This window comes from Punica granatum, chromosome 5 (assembly GCF_007655135.1).
Source record: "Punica granatum isolate Tunisia-2019 chromosome 5, ASM765513v2, whole genome shotgun sequence".
Taxonomy (NCBI): domain Eukaryota; kingdom Viridiplantae; phylum Streptophyta; class Magnoliopsida; order Myrtales; family Lythraceae; genus Punica; species Punica granatum.
Window position 1 is genome coordinate 9,492,680 of NC_045131.1, and position 19,389 is coordinate 9,512,068.

At 39.7% G+C, this 19,389-nt stretch overlaps 3 protein-coding genes across 4 annotated transcripts; 1 reads left to right on the forward strand and 2 right to left on the reverse strand.

Annotated features, from left to right (window-relative positions):
- Positions 1–4,866: 4,866 nt before the first annotated feature.
- Positions 4,867–7,660, reverse strand: LOC116207321. Its single transcript, XM_031540228.1, has 7 exons — positions 7,417–7,660; positions 6,755–6,898; positions 6,362–6,429; positions 6,228–6,278; positions 6,060–6,119; positions 5,539–5,988; positions 4,867–5,180 (listed from the first exon to the last, which is right to left on the reverse strand). The coding sequence occupies exons 1-7, from the start codon at positions 7,538–7,540 to the stop codon at positions 5,142–5,144; spliced, it is 936 nt and encodes a 311-aa protein (XP_031396088.1). The 5' UTR covers positions 7,541–7,660; the 3' UTR covers positions 4,867–5,141.
- An 828-nt stretch (positions 7,661–8,488) lies between these two features.
- On the forward strand, positions 8,489–11,622 carry LOC116207320 (serine/threonine-protein phosphatase PP1-like). The gene is made up of 4 exons (XM_031540227.1): positions 8,489–8,945; positions 9,399–9,958; positions 10,244–10,516; positions 11,145–11,622. The coding sequence occupies exons 1-4, from the start codon at positions 8,771–8,773 to the stop codon at positions 11,166–11,168; spliced, it is 1,032 nt and encodes a 343-aa protein (XP_031396087.1). The 5' UTR covers positions 8,489–8,770; the 3' UTR covers positions 11,169–11,622.
- Positions 11,623–13,449: 1,827 nt separating this feature from the next.
- Positions 13,450–14,996, reverse strand: LOC116207322 (phosphoenolpyruvate carboxylase kinase 2). 2 transcript variants are annotated; one of them, XM_031540230.1, is made up of 3 exons: positions 14,146–14,996; positions 13,747–13,813; positions 13,450–13,701 (listed from the first exon to the last, which is right to left on the reverse strand). In XM_031540230.1, the coding sequence occupies exons 1-2, from the start codon at positions 14,921–14,923 to the stop codon at positions 13,758–13,760; spliced, it is 834 nt and encodes a 277-aa protein (XP_031396090.1). In that variant the 5' UTR covers positions 14,924–14,996; the 3' UTR covers positions 13,450–13,701; positions 13,747–13,757. The 2 variants fall into 2 exon arrangements, with proteins under 2 accessions (XP_031396090.1, XP_031396089.1); XM_031540229.1 differs by having other exon boundaries at positions 13,450–13,813; positions 14,146–14,994.
- Between the last annotated feature and the right edge of the window lie 4,393 nt (positions 14,997–19,389).

Genomic DNA, 19,389 nt, shown 5'->3' on the forward strand with positions numbered 1-19,389 from the left:
TGTTCAGGGCTAGAGCCTTTTCATGAGCCACTGCCACTATGGTCCATCAGCATCTAGTACCCATGGCCGCTGCGGCCAACTTCGATGGGGTCAACCTAGCTAACCAGACCTCATCACATCGAGGGTACTTTGGCCACATTGGTCCAGGTCGGGCGGTGACTGAGCTCTGCCTCACAAGTTCCGTCTTGCCTGTGATGCCCCATGGTCGACTCAACTAGTTACAATTAAAGAATTGTAGCGGATTCATTGTGCAGCGCAAAATGCCTCGAACATGACATGATTTTTTTTTCCCCGGTGGAAAAGGGGCCTGAAGGCCGATAGAAGTCAGACTACACTAAAGCGGCATGGAGACCCTGTGAAATCGCAAAAGAGAAGGCCATGAATGCCTTCTGCTGGAGAATGAAAAGGCCTTACGAAAGATCGAGTAAGTTCCGAGCAAGTCAGTCTGCAAAGCATACGCATTAACCTTCCATGAGAGTGTGCATAAACTTGAACTTGCCATGCCTCAGCTAGCAGGTCGCGAATTGAACGTACCAATGAGGAAATATGAGAGTTATAAGTAGCGTTTCCCTTGACGAGCTCCGGATCCACCTCTACCATAATGAGGCGGTGACTGAGAGCCCATGCTAATTCAAACATCATATGATTAACTTGATCCAGAAGAATTAGGAAACTCAAAAGATACTGATATAATGGATGATATCGGCCTGATAACAGAAATATAAACTCTTCATTCAGGGAATTATTGTTATATCCTGATGGCACAAGCGTATAGTAAACAGACAGAACTCGGAATCCTTATTTTTTCCTATAGGAATGTATCTAATGGAAGCCCCCTACTGCGGTCAAGGCGCTGGAGATAGAGCTGGCAGCAGTGTTGGTGGACCTGGTGGTGATGACCAGACAGGCAACATGGGAGGTGGCAGGACGTGTAGATGCTGGTGATGGTGATGGCGGTGGCGGTGGTTTTAGTGGTGAGCTTTTCAGATAGTGAATACGATGACTAAAGGCAGGAGACGGAGGAGGAGGTGATCCCTGGAGCCGGTTCACACCGGTATATGCATTGGTGAAGACAACGGCACCATTGCCAGAATTGGGGGATAGGAGTCCATCTCCACTCTCCACAGATAATCAGTACGAACAGTAAGTAGAAGAGACTGCAGAATGGCTGCCATCGTCAAAGCTAAAGCTTTCCTAGGCTGCCTTGCAAGCTGCCTGCCATTAAAGTACTTGGCCCGGAGGTTTCATTAGTCGGGAATTGCTATTTATTTTATCTTGAACGCTGACATGTTGATCCACCTAAAAGTTATTTGATAACAATGATTCAGAGGCTAACTGCTGCAGAGGTCACACGATGCAATCATTAAATCAGATCTTTTACGTCACCCCTGTATCGATTTCTTCATTGCATTAGAAAGAACGGCAAATTTCTTGCCAAAATCGCTTTAAAACATTCCGGGACAATTCGTTTGCACCTATGTAATTGCTCGATCGATTGTCATCTCTGCACCAGGTTATATTGCTCTGGGCACTAAGACTGCAGAAAATACATCAAGTTTGATCTTCAGGTTGGGCTGGAAATTAAAGACGCTGTACAAAAGGTTTGGAAGTAAAAAAACAAGGATACAAGATCCATTTCTACATGGATAATATAAGATTTCACACTAAACTATTGTCTGTAGTCCTAGTTAGTAATGGTACGCTTCGGTAATGTCGGAAATGATGGGGAGAAAAAACAATTGTTCATGATGGCTTTAACCCTCTTACAGCAGCAGCAAAGATCTGGAAAGCAGATGAACAAAGTCAGCAAAGAGTTGATTAGCTATGGCAAGCTTATTACGATTTACAAGCTTACCCCGCAATCCAAACTTCTGGTAACTGCCAGCAGTTCCTACATATCATGACCTATACGATAAACTTGAGCAACATTCATATGATGAAGATCCATTTATCATGCACTGGAGCTTTTCTTCCACCAAAACTTCATTATCAGTTGTAGCTCGACACTACACAAACATGTCAATGGTGCTGAGCACTGTGACGTAATATTCCAACTAAAGATTTACCAAAATGTTCGTACTCCTGAAGATAAAGAATCGACACCCCTTCGAAGCCACCACAGGATGTGGCCTTTGTTCTGTCCTGAAAGGTTTTCCATCACCGCTGCTTTGATTGATAAGAGATGGTTGGGTCCGCTCTTTGCTCTTTGAAACAGAAGTTCCTGCAACGGAGATTTCATCTGGGATAAAGGTTGTCTCAACTTCTTTCGACAAGCTGTTTTCAGGTCGAATTGCTCTCATCGAATAAGACACGCCTTGGCTTGTAGTACTTTGACACTTCTTTGAGAAGTGAGTTGCAGTGGCTCGTGCACCTGCTATGGCAGCACTGAGACTAGAAGATTTATCCAATTTCACAGATTTTAGTTTCGGGGTAGTCGGAAGCCAACGGCTCAGAGTATTCCTCCATTGCTTTGATGGTTGCTTCATCAGGTACTTTACTGGCAGCATGGATCCAAAGCCGACCTACAAAGTATGAAAACTGAAATCTAATCCGAACGGAAAAATTTGCAGTACTGCTTCATTCTTCCGTCAGATTATCGAAAAAATACTTGCATTGCATCCTCTTCTAAGGAGCAATTTCAGTTAGAGGGACACATAAAGTAAGAAGCTTTTCTCTCTCCCAACTTTTCCTGAAGCTGTGAACGATCAACCATGAATAAGCTGGACAAAGCTCTCAACTTCTTCACGTTCTGCAACATTTAAGTTCAACTACCAAAGATGAAACTTACTTTTTCGCGTTCTGCATTTAACTGGATTCTCTCCTTTAATCATATGGTTAAGGTAAGATCAATTTTCAACTTAACAAAATTCATGATTTGATGGTCAAGCGACTGATCACATGAGAGTTGTGCAGACCAAAACTTCAAGGTTATGTTTGTTTTATAAATAATGTTCAACTCAACTCCACTTATCTTCAATTCAACATCACAATCATTACTTTTTTTATTTTTTAAATATTTTTAATCATTTAATTTAATTTTTAATATTAAATTCTCTCAACTATTCATTACTTTTTCACAATTCAACAACACAATCATTACTTAATCATTATTTTCTCTCAATTATTTATTATTTTTTCATACTTTTTCTCATAATTCAACAATACAATCATTACTGGTGCGTTTGATTTCAAAGTTAAAGTAATTTTGATTTTGATTGTGGAAAATGATAAATGATTATATAGTGTGTTGAGTTAAAGTTAAAGTTAAAATTTTTGTGATTTTAACTGTGAAATCAAACGAAGTATACAAATCAATTAAAACCAAAACTCAACTCAACTCAACTCTCAATCCAAACGCACCAATTAATTGTCACCCACAAACTGGAGCGGGTGAAAGCCCACAAATATTCAACGCAAGGGCTTTTCCAAGAGCCGCAGCCATTATGGACCGGCAGCAATATCTACCATTGACCACCAGCTAACTTAGGCTAGGGTCAACGTGGCCACACCTTATCACGTCGAGGGTTGATCCAGGTCAGCGGGTGCTCGCATGATTACCTGTCTTTGGCCTAAAGAGGTTGGCCATGATGGCTGAGCTCTGTGTGAGAGGTTTCAAGTAACAAACGTATGGGATTCATTGTACAGCGCAAAATGCAATGGAACATTTCTTAGGATTAGATTGATCCAGAATGATCGTAAACTCAAAAGATACTGATTAATGTATGGTATCCAGATACAGAAACATGAACCCTTTATCCTGGGAATTATTGTTATATCCTATTGGCAAATGCGTAAAAGAAGCGACTGAAACTCGCAATCCTTAACTTTTCTGATAGTAATCGCTATCTATCCAATAAAAGTTCCCTATCGGCGGCAACGATGTGCTGGAGATAGAGCTGGCGGCCATGGAGGTGGACCTGGTTATGATGACTAGACAGGTGATGCAGGTGGAACAACTGGCGGCGGCGGTGGCGATGGTGGTGGGCTTTTATAGTGGATAGGTGTATTAAGGGTCGGAGGAGGAGGAGGTGACCTGTTTTTACGCGCCTCGGCGAAGATAACAGAACTGCTGCCGGGATTTGGGGAGGGGAGTCCGTCTCCACAGATTATCAGCATGAACAGTAGAAGAGACTGCATAATGGCCGCCATTGTCGAAGCTTTCCTTTACTGCTCCTTGCAAATTGTGGAATTGCCGAGACTTTTTCCTGGAAGCCATTAAAATAGTTGGCCCGGAGGTGTCGTTATTCAAGAATTGCCATTAATTTTAAAAGAAATTAAACCATATATCCTAACGTTGACATTTATTTTTAAATCTATCACAATCTCGATTTTTTTCCTGGGAAATCCTAAAGTTAACAATTTGATTTTAAATTTATCCCACCGTAAAACTTCCGTTCATTTTTAACGTTAGGATACCTCAGGAAAAAAATTAAGGTTGTGATAGATTTAAAAATAAGTATCAACATTAGGTTATATGGTGTAATTAACTTTTAATTTTATTTATAATGCCGACTTGTTGATCCACCATAAATTTCTTCAATGATAAAAGATTCAGAGCCTAACTGCTGCAGAGGTCCCACGGCCCCATCTTTCAATACGATCATTTACGATTTTCCCTTGTCTTGATTTCTTCACTGCATTAGAAGCAACAGGAGATTTCTTGCCAAAATTGGGTTAAAACATTCTGGGACAAAAGATTTGTTTGCACCTATGTTGTTGCTTAATTCATCGTCATCTCCGAGCGAGGTTATATTGCACTAGGCATTAGGACGACGGTTTCAAATGCATCTTTTATGTGCAATAACACAGAAAGGTGAACAAATTGACTCATGCCCAACAATGCTTTTGGATGTTCAACGCCAAAAAAAAAGGAGCAATGCATCAACGTAATATAAGAATATGGATCAGTCATACCATTTACAAAAGACTGCAGAAAATACATCAAGTTTGATCTTCGGGTCGGGCTGGAACGGAAAGTAACACTGTACATAAGGTTAGGAAATAAAAAATCAGGGATACAAGATCCATTTCTACATGGATAAAGTTTCACACTAAACTATTGTCTGTGGACCTATTTAGTAATGGTACACGACTACACGACTTTGGTAATGTCGGAACTGATGGGATGAAACAGCAAGTATTCACGATGGTTTTAAACCTCTTACAGCAGCAGCAAAGATCTGGAAAGCAAATGAACGAAGTCAGAAAAGAGTTGATTAGCTATGGCAAGTTTATTACAATATACAAGCATTTATTGCAATACAAACTTCCCAAATAAGTGACAGAAGTTCCAACATATCATAATCTATTCGACAACTTGAACAACATTCCTATAATGAAGGTCTTATCATGCAGTGGGCCTTTCGTCCACCAGAACTCCATTATCAGCAGAAGCTCAAGATTACAGAGGGAAGTCGACGATTTAAAAACTACATCCAAATATTCAGATATACCACAACTGAGCTAAATTTGCCATCAAAGGTGACATAATTTTCTAACTTAACACATCAAATTCTTGAAGATGAAGAATCAACTCACCTTTGAATCCACCACAGGACGTGGCCTTTGCTCTGTCCTGAAAGGTTGACGATCATGGCTGCTTTGATTGATAAGAGAAGGTTGCATATGCTCTTTGCCCTTCAAAAAAGAAGTTTCTGAAACTGAGATTTCGTCTGAAATAGAGGATGTTGTCTCAACCACTTCTAATGAGCTGTTTGCAATTTGACTTGCTCCCACTGAATAAGATATGCCTTGGTTTGATGGAGTATTTTGATTCTTCTTTGAGAACTGGGTTGCAGCGGCTCGTGCACCAGCAATGGCAGCACTTAGGCTTGAAGATGTATCCAATTCCATTGCTTTAGATTCGGGGTAGTGGAGAGCCAATGACCCAGGCTTTAGAGAAAAAGGATCACGCGAGTCCGGAAGTGGGAACTTCACCGGAAATGGGCTCTCAACTGCAGAAAGACCCCTTACTGCAGCATCATATATCTGAAACAAGTGCACATTATAAGCAAACCATGCTATAACTTGCCAATTGGTAGGTCAGAAAAGGATGTCACCTTCTTTTCCAAGTTATAAACTCGCTGGTACCCTCTCATCTCAAATGGGACTATCAGTCTCTGCATTTTTCACAGAAGGGCAAAGCAATCAAGAATATCCTCCATGACAAGAGTTCTCACTGAGAGTTGTTGATTGGCCAGGGTAGAAGACTTTACAAATGTACGTACCTGTGGCCGTTCACAAAGCCAGCAAAAGTCTGTTTGTGCCTCAAGCCTCACCTGCAGGTAACAAATTGTTCAAACAAACAGAATAGCAGAAGTCAAATTGTTAAGGAAAAAAGTGTGAAAGGCAGTTCACACACCCCTTCAGGTATCTTGTCCCACGCAGCTACCTCTTCACCTCTGAGACATCCAACCACATCTACACAGCCTTTATCACAGACATTCAGAGCCATCAAAATTTTGAGAACTCATGCCCGAAATAGGACGAACAACATTGATATTTCGGAGGATCCTGATGGCATCATAAGTTTTTGGTGCAAAGAAAACTTTAGATGCCTTTTAAAGCAGAAATCCCTGAGTAACAGCAAGCTAACCTATTGATACACATCTTCACTAGTGATATACGAGAGTTCCACTGAATACTGACGGCAACACTGTTTGGAATTTGCATGCGATGCACAGTGAAAGTACAAATACAATTTACATGCATCTTCATGAGCTTGAGATCCATCATCGAAATCGGTCTTGCATACCTATTAGTCTTGAAATTGGATAGTGCTCGGGAAACTTTAGGTCGGTAACACCATCCACTGCATATATTTCCCGGTAGAATTCCTCCATTGCTTTGATTGTAGCTTCATCGGGTACTTTACTAGCAGCATGGATCCAAAGCCGACCTACAAAGGAGGAACTTTTCGATAAATTTCTATCCACCTTCCCATGATAAACATTAAAATGTAAAACTTATCAGAACAGAAAAATATTTCAAATACTGGCAGAACCCCACTACTAAGGAAAACTTTCAGTTAAAAGGACACGACAAATAATAAGCTTTTCACATTCCCCATCTTCCATTAATACGTACGGACTGTCAACCACGGATGAGCTTAACAAAGCTTTGAACTTTTTCATGTTCCACAACCTTGGATTCAACTAGCAGAGATCAAGCATAACCCAGGAGAGAAAAACACTTGCGAACCGAAACCAGCATAAGATCATCAACACTCACTCCCAGCTCCATGGACATTACATAAGAAGCTCTACGTGCAATGATTACAACTTTGATGCCAAAAAGCTTAAAAGAGGTTTACTTTACTTGCTCTATGAACTTACAAGGCTAAACAAATTAAGCAAATAATTGTCGAAGAAGACGGCACCAAGAGAGAGAAGGATTCTGGGGTGTTCGGGTTCAGACCTCTGATCGGAGCAGGCCAAGAGCGGCCCTCGATTCGTTTGATCCCATAAACGAGCAGGGAAGCCCAAGGCTGGTGCATGGTAAGGCATGGGTTCGTGAAGTTCCCATGGTTTCTGCCCTTCATCGTCGCTGTCGGCCGTCGAGAATCCTCAAGGAAATTGGGTGTCTGCTCTGGAACAGGAAAAGGGCAAGCGTGCGTGAAAATTTCGGTCTTCTCCGAGGAGACGACAGTGGCATCCCTGAAAATTCTGATCACAATCGTGGGCAAAGATTTGATGGGGTCGGCACGTGATTCTTGCCATTTTGGAGGAAATGTCACCCCTTTCTTGAAATGGTTAAATACTATATTTTTTAATATGGTTTGATTTGATTTACTATTTCAAAATCAGTCAATTAGCAAAGCTCTACCAAAAGCTTTGTAATGTGAATTTGAGTCGCTGTATTCTTTAAAAATTATCTGAATCTGAATGATATTAATAAAATAAGAGATTATTACCTCTAGACCCACTTCATTATGGGACTTGACAGTACAAATAACCTTTATTGGTAATATGTAGATACCCATGGACAATTATAAAGATGCCCTCATCCGGCCTTGGATGTCTATGTATATACTCGATCACTCCAAAAATGTCCCAATCAGGCCTTTTCAATGTAGTGAGGCCAATCCTAAAGATAAACCAAGTATGTTCTCATTGAAATTTCGATTTTTTTAGCAAATAAAGCCAATTCATTCACGCTGTTATAGGAGTCATGATATGAATATATTCATAAATACATAAGAACGTTAGCCGTATTTTATAATTCTCTAATTTTAGTCGGATAATTATGACAAAAATTTCAATAATATGATATGAGACCTCTAGTCACTATCACTAGAGTAAAGTTTGGGGGGGTAAAGATGTCCTTATCCCCATAGTTTAGGGAGTGCACCGTAATTTTCTAATAAAATTACGTAAAACAGAATTGTTGATTGCTCGTTCAATCAGTAGTTGACGTTGACTTAGCCAAAAGACCAAAAATAAAATTAAATAAAAATAAAATAAATCAGAAAAAATCTTCCATCCCTTCCGTTCCCTTCCGGTTTTTCAATTGCAACAATGGAGAAAAGGAAGACGCCAAATGCTTTCGCATGAATCTCTTCGACCGCCAAAGCGCACTTCCCTCCATCCATAAATCGACAACGCCGTCCCTCTGCTTCCCCTCCACCGCCGTCCCTCCCCCTCCGTCTTCTTCCTCTGTTTCCTTCCTCCTCCTCCTCCTCTTCTTCTTCATCCTCTTCAAGCTCTCGATCGGTTTGAACTCAATCCGTCCTCCGATCCTTGTGGCTTGAGCTTGACGCTGTACGTCGTTGATGGAGCAAGCGTTGCTGGATGACGTCATCAAGCGGCTGCTGGAGGTCCGCGGCCGGCCCGGGAAGCAGGTCCAGCTCTCGGAGTCGGAGATTCGGCAGCTCTGCCTCGTCTCCAAGGACATCTTCATGCGGCAGCCCAGTCTGCTGGAGCTCGAAGCTCCCATTAAGATTTGTGGTACGCTGCTTGCTTTCACTCGTTTCAGATCCTTCCCACGTTGAATTGTATCGAATTGAGCCGCTGGTTGGAGCGATTTCGGGAGTGCTGTAGGGTTTCGTTGATTAGCCTGTTCTAGAAGCTTCTCTGATACCTGGTAGTGGACGTTGATGGTTTCTTCATAGATTCTTCCGTTGTCTGACGAATTTTGTTATCGTCGTTGAGCTGCTTTTGTATGCTTCCACCATTGAGTCTCCATGTTATAGCTCTCTGGGGGACTGCAGCTTACATGGTATGATTCAGAGTGTTGCGATAATCAGTCATTGTGTGCCTGATAAGCTTGATGTGTGGTAGCAGTGATTCGTTTTTGTAGCCAATTTTGTTCATTTGCATTGAATTATCGTGTTCCGGCTCCTCATCATATGACGATCTGGGTATGCTCATGATGGGATTCCGTTTCTCTACTGATTTCAGGTGATGTTCATGGTCAATATTCTGACCTCCTGAGGCTTTTTGAGTACAATGGGTTACCTCCTCAGACGAACTACCTGTTTTTGGGGGACTATGTGGACCGTGGCAAGCAGAGTCTTGAGACTATATGCTTGCTCCTTGCCTACAAGATAAAGTACCCCGAGAACTTTTTCCTACTGAGGGGAAACCATGAATGTGCTTCTGTGAATCGTATCTACGGGTTTTATGATGAGTGCAAGAGAAGGTTTAATGTCCGGCTGTGGAAGACATTCTCGGACAGTTTTAACTGCCTTCCAGTGGCAGCCTTGATTGATGAGAAGATATTGTGCATGCACGGTGGCCTTTCCCCTGACTTGCACGATCTGGACCAAATCAGAAATATGCAAAGACCCACTGACGTGCCAGAGACAGGTCTCCTCTGTGACCTTCTTTGGTCAGATCCCAATAAAGATGCAAAGGGATGGGGTTTGAATGATAGAGGGGTTTCGTACACTTTTGGAGCAGATGTGGTGACAGAGTTTCTTGAGAAGCATGATTTGGATCTCATATGCCGGGCCCACCAGGTTTCAATTGATTTTTAGTTTGATCAATTTTAGCACTACTAGAATTAGGAATAGTAAATAAAATTCAACATTATGTCAACTTGGAGGGTTGTGGAGAATCCAATTGGTGGCCCAAAATATGACTAAAACTGAAAACGCAAGCTGCAGGACATTCATTTGCATCACTTTTAAAAATGGGTCCATATTTTGGAGCCCATGATTTTACGTCCGAGAATAAGACATAAATATAAAATGCTTAGTCCTTCTGCTTCAACTTACGAAATTGTTTCTTAACTCCGTGTGCAGGTAGTTGAGGACGGATATGAGTTCTTTGCTGACAGGCAGCTAGTTACTATATTTTCGGCTCCTAATTATTGTGGGGAGTTTGACAATGCTGGGGCAATGATGGGTGTTGATGAGACACTAATGTGCTCCTTCCAAATACTAAAGCCTGGGGATAAAAAGCCCAAGCCCAACTTTGGTGGCTCAACTGCTGGAACGCCTCTGAATTCTCCATCAATGACCTCTTTTGGAAGCACAGTTACAGCTAAACCCGGAAATTTACCGGCTGGGGTGAAGGTAAATGCATGTTTTCTTGTACAAAGAATTGCTATATACATAGTAGCAGTATTTGGTTTTCCTTTCTTGCTCAGCAGCTCCGATGCATTCAGTTCTTAATCTTCGTGATCCTCTTTCTAATGCCTTCTATTGTTTCATAAGGTCATTTGTCTAGCGCGATCACTAGTTGATATAATTAAAGAAAGTTAGACGAGGTCACAAAGTTTCGACCCTGATAGTAAATTTTGCTAGACCTTGACGGTCTCAAGAGGTGTTGTGGAGCTATCTACCCTTCTAGTTCACCTTGTACATTGAACTAGTGTTTCCTGAACGCTGATTGATGAACTTATATCAAGTTTGGTACGAAGAAGGCCAACTTTGTCGGACTCTTAAAGACAGGGGTCTATTATAATTGGAGGCCCAAGTTATTACGTGGCAGCATATTTAGTTGTATGATGGTCATTGTGTGATTGTTTTGCATGCTAATGGATGGCAATTTGGACTCCCGAGGCCCCAAGTTCATGTTGGAGGTCCATTTACCTGCAACCATGCTTCAAGCACATCATCTTTCTTGTCAATTTATTGGTACTTCCGTTTCTTCCCGGATGTTCATACGTCTCATGTGCTTTCGTTCCCTTTCTTTCTGCAGTCGATTCTTGGTTCCAGAGCATGAGAACTGGGTAAGCAGATGAAGACGACCAGCAAAATATATTGGAAAAACATGAAAACAGTCGGGCTAATGGACCAGTTAATGGAGGGCACCTATACATAGGTTCACAAACATATGCTCTAGATGTATAAAAGTGAGGAGGTACGTATCAGAAACTAGTACATAGAGATAGTTTCCCTCCCTTCACGTAAAAGTCGGGCTTTCATGAAGGCTGTCATCTCTTTCCTCTTATACACATAAAATTTCCGATATTTGCGATTTAATTTAGAGGAAGAATGCCGCTTGAACATCAGTTCTTTCCCCCTTGCTTTGGATCACTCTCTATACGAGTCGAGTTGTAACTGGTGATTGGATTGGAATGATATTCTGAAAGCATTTACTGCTTCTGTCTTCTGTTATTGGTGAGGTTTGGTTATACTGGAAAAGGAGAAAACCGTCATTGAAAGGTGCTTCTGTACTTCAATTGATCCTCAAATTTTTTGGTGTCTTTGTTAAGGTTCTGAATTCTTTCGAGCGCGATTATGGAGGACAACAAAAAGGAACTAATTTGAATGACGAAGCAATTTGACTGTATTCGTGCAATAGCGCCTTTTAAGTTTGGAATCTGAAGCTCGAACAAACGTCTAGACAAATCGATTAAGCATCAACCATGGTAAGTGCTGCAACTATGTATTATTTATTTTTCATACCATATGATTCCTGCAACTTTAGAACCAATAATGTTGTCAACAAACAATGGCCAAATACAACATGCGCCCGTTGTTACCCTCCCTCAGGTCCATTATTTTAAAAGCCGATGCAAATAGCTGTTCTGTAACATACTCCGTCTTCATTTCATCCTAGTCGGTCTCTTCCCACGATCACAATTGGATTTTCGAACGATCTAATTAAAAGCTCACGCTATAATTGTAAAGGACACGGGGGAGAAGATAGAAGGTTAAGCTCCCTAATAAAGCAGCGGATCAGAAATAAAGTTGGATTCCTTGCCACATACGACCGATGAGGACGTCATTAGTTTAATCGATCGATTCTTTGATCAATCAACATGTATCATCCCATCAGCCACAAAGGTTCATGTGCGGAATCTCTGCCTAACTCCGAGTTCTCATTCATCTGCAGAATATATAATTCCACGTGGCCAGCATAAGTAAGTTATTTATGCGAATAACGCACTCTAAATAGAACAGTTGAGAGGAAGAAATATGATAAGATATCAAGATGAGTCGACGGAATCTCACTTTACCAGTTTTGCTAATACATTTCCAAACGGAAAATTGAGTGGTACATACTGGTACGGTACTTGAGTCCCTTCACTATTAGATAATGTTGGATTAAACCGCCCCCACCATCTTCCCACTTGGAGTGTGTCCAATTATTCATGCTTGTCGTTTCCAATGTCTTGGGATGAAAAAAACTTTGCCTCCGCATGAAAGATTCCTTAGTCTTTTCAAACTGTTCGTTGACACTCAAAATCACTGGAAAGCAACCGTTTTGGACTGTCAATCAATGGCACTGTGCTTGCTTCCAAGAAACGTGACAAGGTGGGGCAGTTCCTCCCCCGGACAAATTTCACGGGCAGCATCAATTGCAAGCATCGACCGCGTGCAAATCTCGATAAAACTGTAACAGGAGCGGCAACAATGGATGACTCAAAAGGAAATCTTTCGAGGGGGGACATGATCGCCAGTAGCACGAAAACGTGTCGTATCCGTGGCTTCTGTCGGAACATCATCTTTTCCATCTTTTTCTGCAAAAGAAGGGGATAATCCAACGAATATGCTGTGAACTCTAGTGCACTTTGGTGATTCTCCCTAAAGTTTGGTGCTGCAGAATCTATATAGCAAATTGGATCGGTGACAAACACAGTAACCTCACACTGTCCTTTTTCTCCTAAAAAGAGGGAAATTAACAGTAGAACATAGACAAGAAAACATTTATATATGGAGGTACCAAATTTTGATTTGAGGTCTTCCGAACGAAACTCTCGACCTAACCACGACTTTGAATGCGATACACGAGGGTTAGGTTATTTTAACTGACCGACCGAAAATGACTCATTGGACCGCTCAGTAGCACGGGGGGAATCCAACAACTTGAGAGTGTAATTAGTGGAACGGTACTTTACGGCACATACTGCAACTTTCGATATGCTTCCGCGGAAAGGTGAAGGTTTGGATTACAAAAATAGACAGGTGCATGTATGTAGAGCGCTTCGGCGAGGGTGCACAGTTTTGTTGATGTGAGGCCGTCATCGAATTATACGAAGAGAACTGAGTCGACCGACTGCACCGGGGTAAAGAGATTCATTCACTCGGGATAAGGATTTAAGACTACATGGCTAAAGGAACACTCATATGTAACATAACAAGGTAAGATAAGTCACCAGTCACTACTATATGTATCTACAGTCTCAGATTCTCCATATAAACACATAAAGATCCATCTGTAAATATAAGCCTCTTCGATAGAGTCCACAGAAACAGCAGCAATATTTACAGTCAGAGACCCCAAAAAGAAAAGAGGAATGTGCTGGGGGAAAAAAAAAAAAAAAAAAAAAAAACTGATTTGCTGATGCTGGGGGCAGTGCCATTTTCAGGTTCCATCAGGCAGTGGACTTGTTTCTCCTCCGCTCAGTATCCATGGATGCCCTGCAACGGACCGAGAAGTCGTTAGCATTCGAATTAGTTAACCGTGCCGATGGACATTGAGAGTATGGGTAGACTACACGAAAAGTGAGTTTGGTAGTTATGCGAAAGGATTTGTTAATTTTTCACAATTTCCTTATTCATCGATTGAAATGCGGAGAGCATGATGTTTCATAAAGAATGCGTTGCTCCGCTGTAGCAACCCGGAATTAATGTACTGGGCATGGCTCATACAATATAGTTTTTTTCCCGGAACCATATAAGCATCAATTGGACAGATCGAAATTGGATAGAAAAGCAAGTTGAATATAGGAAAGGAGAAAGGAGAGGCTTACTCAGGGCCTGCTCTGCTGATATCCTCTTCGAAACATCGCGGCAGATCATCTTCCGCATCAAATCCTTAGCCTCTGGCGAGATCGATCTGAAGAGCTTTGGCGGGAACCTCAGGTTCCCTCTCACCACCGCCTCGAAAATTGTCTCAGCCGACTCGCCGTAAAAGGGAGGAACCCCGGAAAGCATTATGTACAAGATCACACCGGCGCTCCACACGTCGACCTTATCACGGTACATCCTCCCCATCAAGACCTCCGGAGCCACATAATAGGGCGTGCCAACAATCCCCTCGATCGGCTGCCCTCCCTGGGACCAGACAGCGGACCCGAAGTCTGCCAGTTTGAGGTTACCGAGTGCGTCAAACAGCAGGTTCTCCGGCTTTATGTCCCGGTGGACGACCCCAAGCCTGTGGCAGTGCGCTAGAGCCTGCAAGAGCTGCTTCGCGACCAAAGCTGCCTCAGCCTCTGAGAAAATGCGGTGGACCACGCGGTCGTAGAGGGTCTCCGTCTCGCAGAGCTCGGTGACCATGCAGAGGGAATCCTCCGAGTCGAACACGTCGAAGACCTGGACAATGTTGGGGTGGGGAGACAGCAGGGTCATGACCTTGGGCTCATTGTCGAGGCACTCGCGGTCCGTCGGATCTACGAGGACGCTCTTGTCAATGATCTTGCACGCATAGAACTCGTCCTTGATCGGGGAGAAGCAGCGGAAGACTGCGCCGAACTTGCCGCGGCCGATCTCCTCGAACAGTCGGTAGCTGTTCTTGAGAGCTTCACACATGTATGTGGGCGTTTTCTTTGTTCCGTAATTGTTTTTTTTATTTTCCTTGCTTCGTTCTGTTAGCTCTGCTTCTTCTTATAGGAGTGGGGAGTGACTTTAGGAGGATTCTGAGGGTATATTGGGTTGGGTGGGCTTAGGCTTTAGGCCGGTATAGATTCACTATATTTTAACTTAGACAGGTGGACGGCTGCAATCGCGGTATCATATCCTGCGATCGAGGGAATATAGGGAGAATGTGTAACAGAAAAATCGTAATCAGTTGATGATATTTTCGTTTGCAAATGAGAAAACAAAAAATCTAAGTGAAAATATACCGTTCTTGATGAGAAATCGAAAGAATCATATTTAACGCAAGAACAATAATTTAAAACCAATAATTGCATACTATATTACTTTACTATTATATATAAGACTAATAATACTATTATATTTGACGAATAAGATAACGAAAAACTTATTATATTAGCACAAATAAAAGAGGTAAAAAATTTAAAAACTCATGCCTGCCGTGTGAAAAGAAATTATGCATAAAAAAATTCCAACCACATATCTTGTCTTTACGTTAACTACATACATAAATTGGAGAATCCAAAAATTTTACAGAAGTTTACATGTTAGAAAAGTAAAAACTTGAAGAACTCACCTTCAAATCTAATGATTAACGTACCAAAATAAAGTTGTGTGTGCAAAAAATTAAAGAACTTGCATCTAGTAGTGGCAATATTTTTTTAGAGCCAAATCAGGACGTTCGCTTTATGTGGAGATCTTTTCATAAAATATATTTAGTTTAAAATATAAAAAAATTGAGAAAATAATTATTGTTCCCATAAATCTATATCTCTATCTAAGTCCATATCTATATCTTTATCTATATCTATATATTTAAAAAATTAAACAATTCGACTTCTAAAAATAGTTCTAAATTTTGAGAAAATAACGACAATCTCACAAATATATATTTATATGTTTTAAAAGCTTTTAAAAAATAAAAATTGAAAAATTCGTTTCACGAAAAAGCTAAAAAGCCAAGAATAATAATTGATTTCACAAATCTATATTTATATATATTTTTTAAAAAATTGAATTTTTTTTCAAAAGTAAGCTAAAAAAATCGAGAAAACAATAACCGATCCCATAAATCTATATCTATATATTTTTAAACAAATTAAAAGTTTGTTTTTTTAAAAAAAACTATAAAATCCAAGAAAATTCTATTTAGTAATCCTAACATTCTGAGACTATCTGGCTGGACCCATTACAGCTTCGGATTATATTATATAAATATAGATATAGATATCCGACTTGATTATGGCTAGTGGAGGAGAAAGTCTTTTATATAACGGATATACCACGTGACAATATCACATGCTAATAGGGTTCCTCAATGTGGCAAAAAAAAGGTTTTTCAATTCCTCTTGATTTTAGTATAAAAAAAAAAACACTAAATAGTCCAAAGTAAGCGCAAGGTTTAGCCTAAATTTGATTCTGTTGGAAGCATATCCATAGTTTCAAATCTTAAATCCGGTTCAGTTCTTATCCTTATATCTCGATGCATTTTTCTTATGGGATTGCTAGTAGAATGCCGATTCCCCAACCTGATGGCCAACTTATATATTTCTTCTCTTTTGTTTTTTTGTTTTTGGTGAGATTTTTTTTTTGGCCCATCATAAATAAGCTTCTCCAAAAAGTACGCTCGATTTTTTCTCCAAAAAACTGGCTCTGAAAAATAACTATAAACTAAATTTGTTTCAAAAAGATTCACCAAAAAAAATTGTTTTAAAAGCATCTCCGTATATCTCGATTCTTTATTCACTTGCAGTTGAATTGTAACAAACTAAGATAAACTAATTTGAAATAACACGGAATATGAAAAAGATATTCTCGAGAACGCTTTGTGATGGATCTTTCATAAGAACTAATTTAGATTTGATTTACTCAATGCATAATTCATTCAAACATTAAATTCGTTCACGATCTAGAACTAAAAGATCTTTGAGTCCATTCACACTAATAAAAAATAGGGAAAAAGACAAAAATCCCCTTGTGGTTGGGGATTGAGACAAATCACATCATGTTCTTTTATTTGGGACAATTAGCCCCATATGGTTTGCTCCGTCAGACATGAGGGGTTACGGCGTTAATTTTTTTTTCATTTTCAGTCATCAATCTTTAGCTTTTTAATCATTTTGATCATAAATTTTTTTTATCATTCATATCCTCAACTTTTCATTTTATTTCACTTTAGTCCTATAACGAAAAATCGAAGGGGGAGGGGGAGGGGCCACCAATCGGCGACCTCGACCCTTCCACCGAGGTTGCCGGCATCCTTTGTGGGTACCGGCGCCCTCGGTGGAGGGTTCGGGACTGCCAATCGGCGACCCCGACCCCGTCCCCCTTCGATTTTTCGTTATATGATTAAAATGAAACAAAATAGAAAGTTGAGGATATGAATGATAAAAGAAAAAGATTTAGGATTAAAATAATTAAAAAACTAAAGATTGAGGACTGAGAATGAAAAAAAATTAACGCCGTAACCACCTATGTCTGATGGAACAAACTACAGGGGGCTAATTGTCCCAAATAAAAGAACATGGTGCGATCTGTTCCAACCCCAAATCACAATGTGGGTTTTTGTCTTTTTTCCTAAAAAATATCTTATTTATCAGCAAGTTTTTATATAGATCGAGAGAGATTATTTTATGTATAAAGAATATCTTACTTGTAAAACCATTAAAAAAAAATCTCTATTCCAACAGCAACTTCTGATGTTCATTTTTTGAAAAATTATTATATATCAATTTTGGAGAAAAAAGTATCTTTTTTATTCAAAAAAATGTCATGTTAGCATATTTATGGAAAATTGGATAACTAGATTAAGGTGAACAAAATGTGTAATGCTGAGAATTGGATTGAATATAATGAAAAAAAAAGGGATGAAAGTTGAGGACTAAAATTCTTAAGAATTGAAGACGGACCAGAACATATGAAAGAAGGAATCTGTGTTTCTCGTCTTCATTCTCATGACTGATGCATCTCGATGTACATGTCCTACCCCTATACATTATGGAATGTAATTTACAGAAAAGAAGGAAATAAATATTAAGATACAGAATGGTAAAGCCAATATCAAAGAAATATCTTTCCTAAACTACCCGAGATTTTCAATTATCTCCAATAAAAATAGTCAATTTTCTAGTAAAAATAAGTATATTACAAGCCATGTTTGATGCAAGTGAGCCGAAGGAGAATGCATTTTGCATTATGATTCTGATTATTTTGTAATTGCTTTCTTTTTTTCCCCCCTAAAGACTGCGAATCGGAGGCCATGAGGAATAATTTCCGGCCATTTTGTTGGGAATGAAATAGTACTAATGACCATTAAGGCCCTGCGCGGTGGTGATGCAGAGGTTTGCAAGTGGTCGAGGATGGATTTAAGGGGGGGTTGCCCTCTTCGGACTTGGAAAATTATAAAATTTACAGCGTACTTGATGATTTTCCCATTTTTTTACATTAAAAAATAGTAATTTGCCTCCATTGGTTTTAGAATTTTATTATTTCTTTACCTTCTCTTGAGTTTCGTCCTACTTCAGACCAAAGTGCGTTTGGTTTCAAAAAAATTTTCAACTCTACTCTACTTAACTCAGCTTATTTTCAATTCGACAATACAATTATTACGTTTCTCTTTTTCTACATTACTATTCATTACTTTTTTCACAATTCAACAACACAATTATTACTTTTTCTCAACTATTCATTACTTTTTCACAATTTTTCTCATAATTCAATAACACAATCATTATAAATTAATTAAAACTAAAACTCAACTCAATTCAACTCTAAAATCAAACACAACCTAAGTTAGGCTTTGTTTGGAAATGGAGTGGAGTTCAATTACACATCATTCCAACTATAAATAATTATATTTATTTGGGGTTGTAATGATTGTGTTGTTAAATTATTAAAAAAAAGTGGGAAAAAATAATTATTGTATTGTTAAATTGTAAAAAAATAATGAATAGTTGAGAGAATTTAATATTAAAAATTGAATTGAATGGTAATTAAGATAAAAAATATTGAAAAAAAGAAAAAGAAATAATTGTGTTATTGAATTGAAAATAAGTGAAGTAAAGTTAAAAAAATTACTCATTTGTTAAATAAGACCTTAGATTCGACCCCGGCAAAGCAGCGCAGTATTTACCTCCATGAGGGAAAGATAGAGTGATCCGGAGGGTGATTAAGTAATGGGCTTTTGTTTAGCGGGCCGCCTATTAGACCTATTATCCTTTGGCCCATTTATCTTGTTCACCGGCCCCCTGTCCCTACTACGAGAAGGTGTTTTTGGCGACTTTTGTCCTTATCTCAGTCACCGGATATCGGTAATTTAAAAATTATGAAATACATTGCTATCGTAATTTCAAGATATCAAAACATTAAAGATTATTCTCTCTCTCAATAAGTACGCTTCT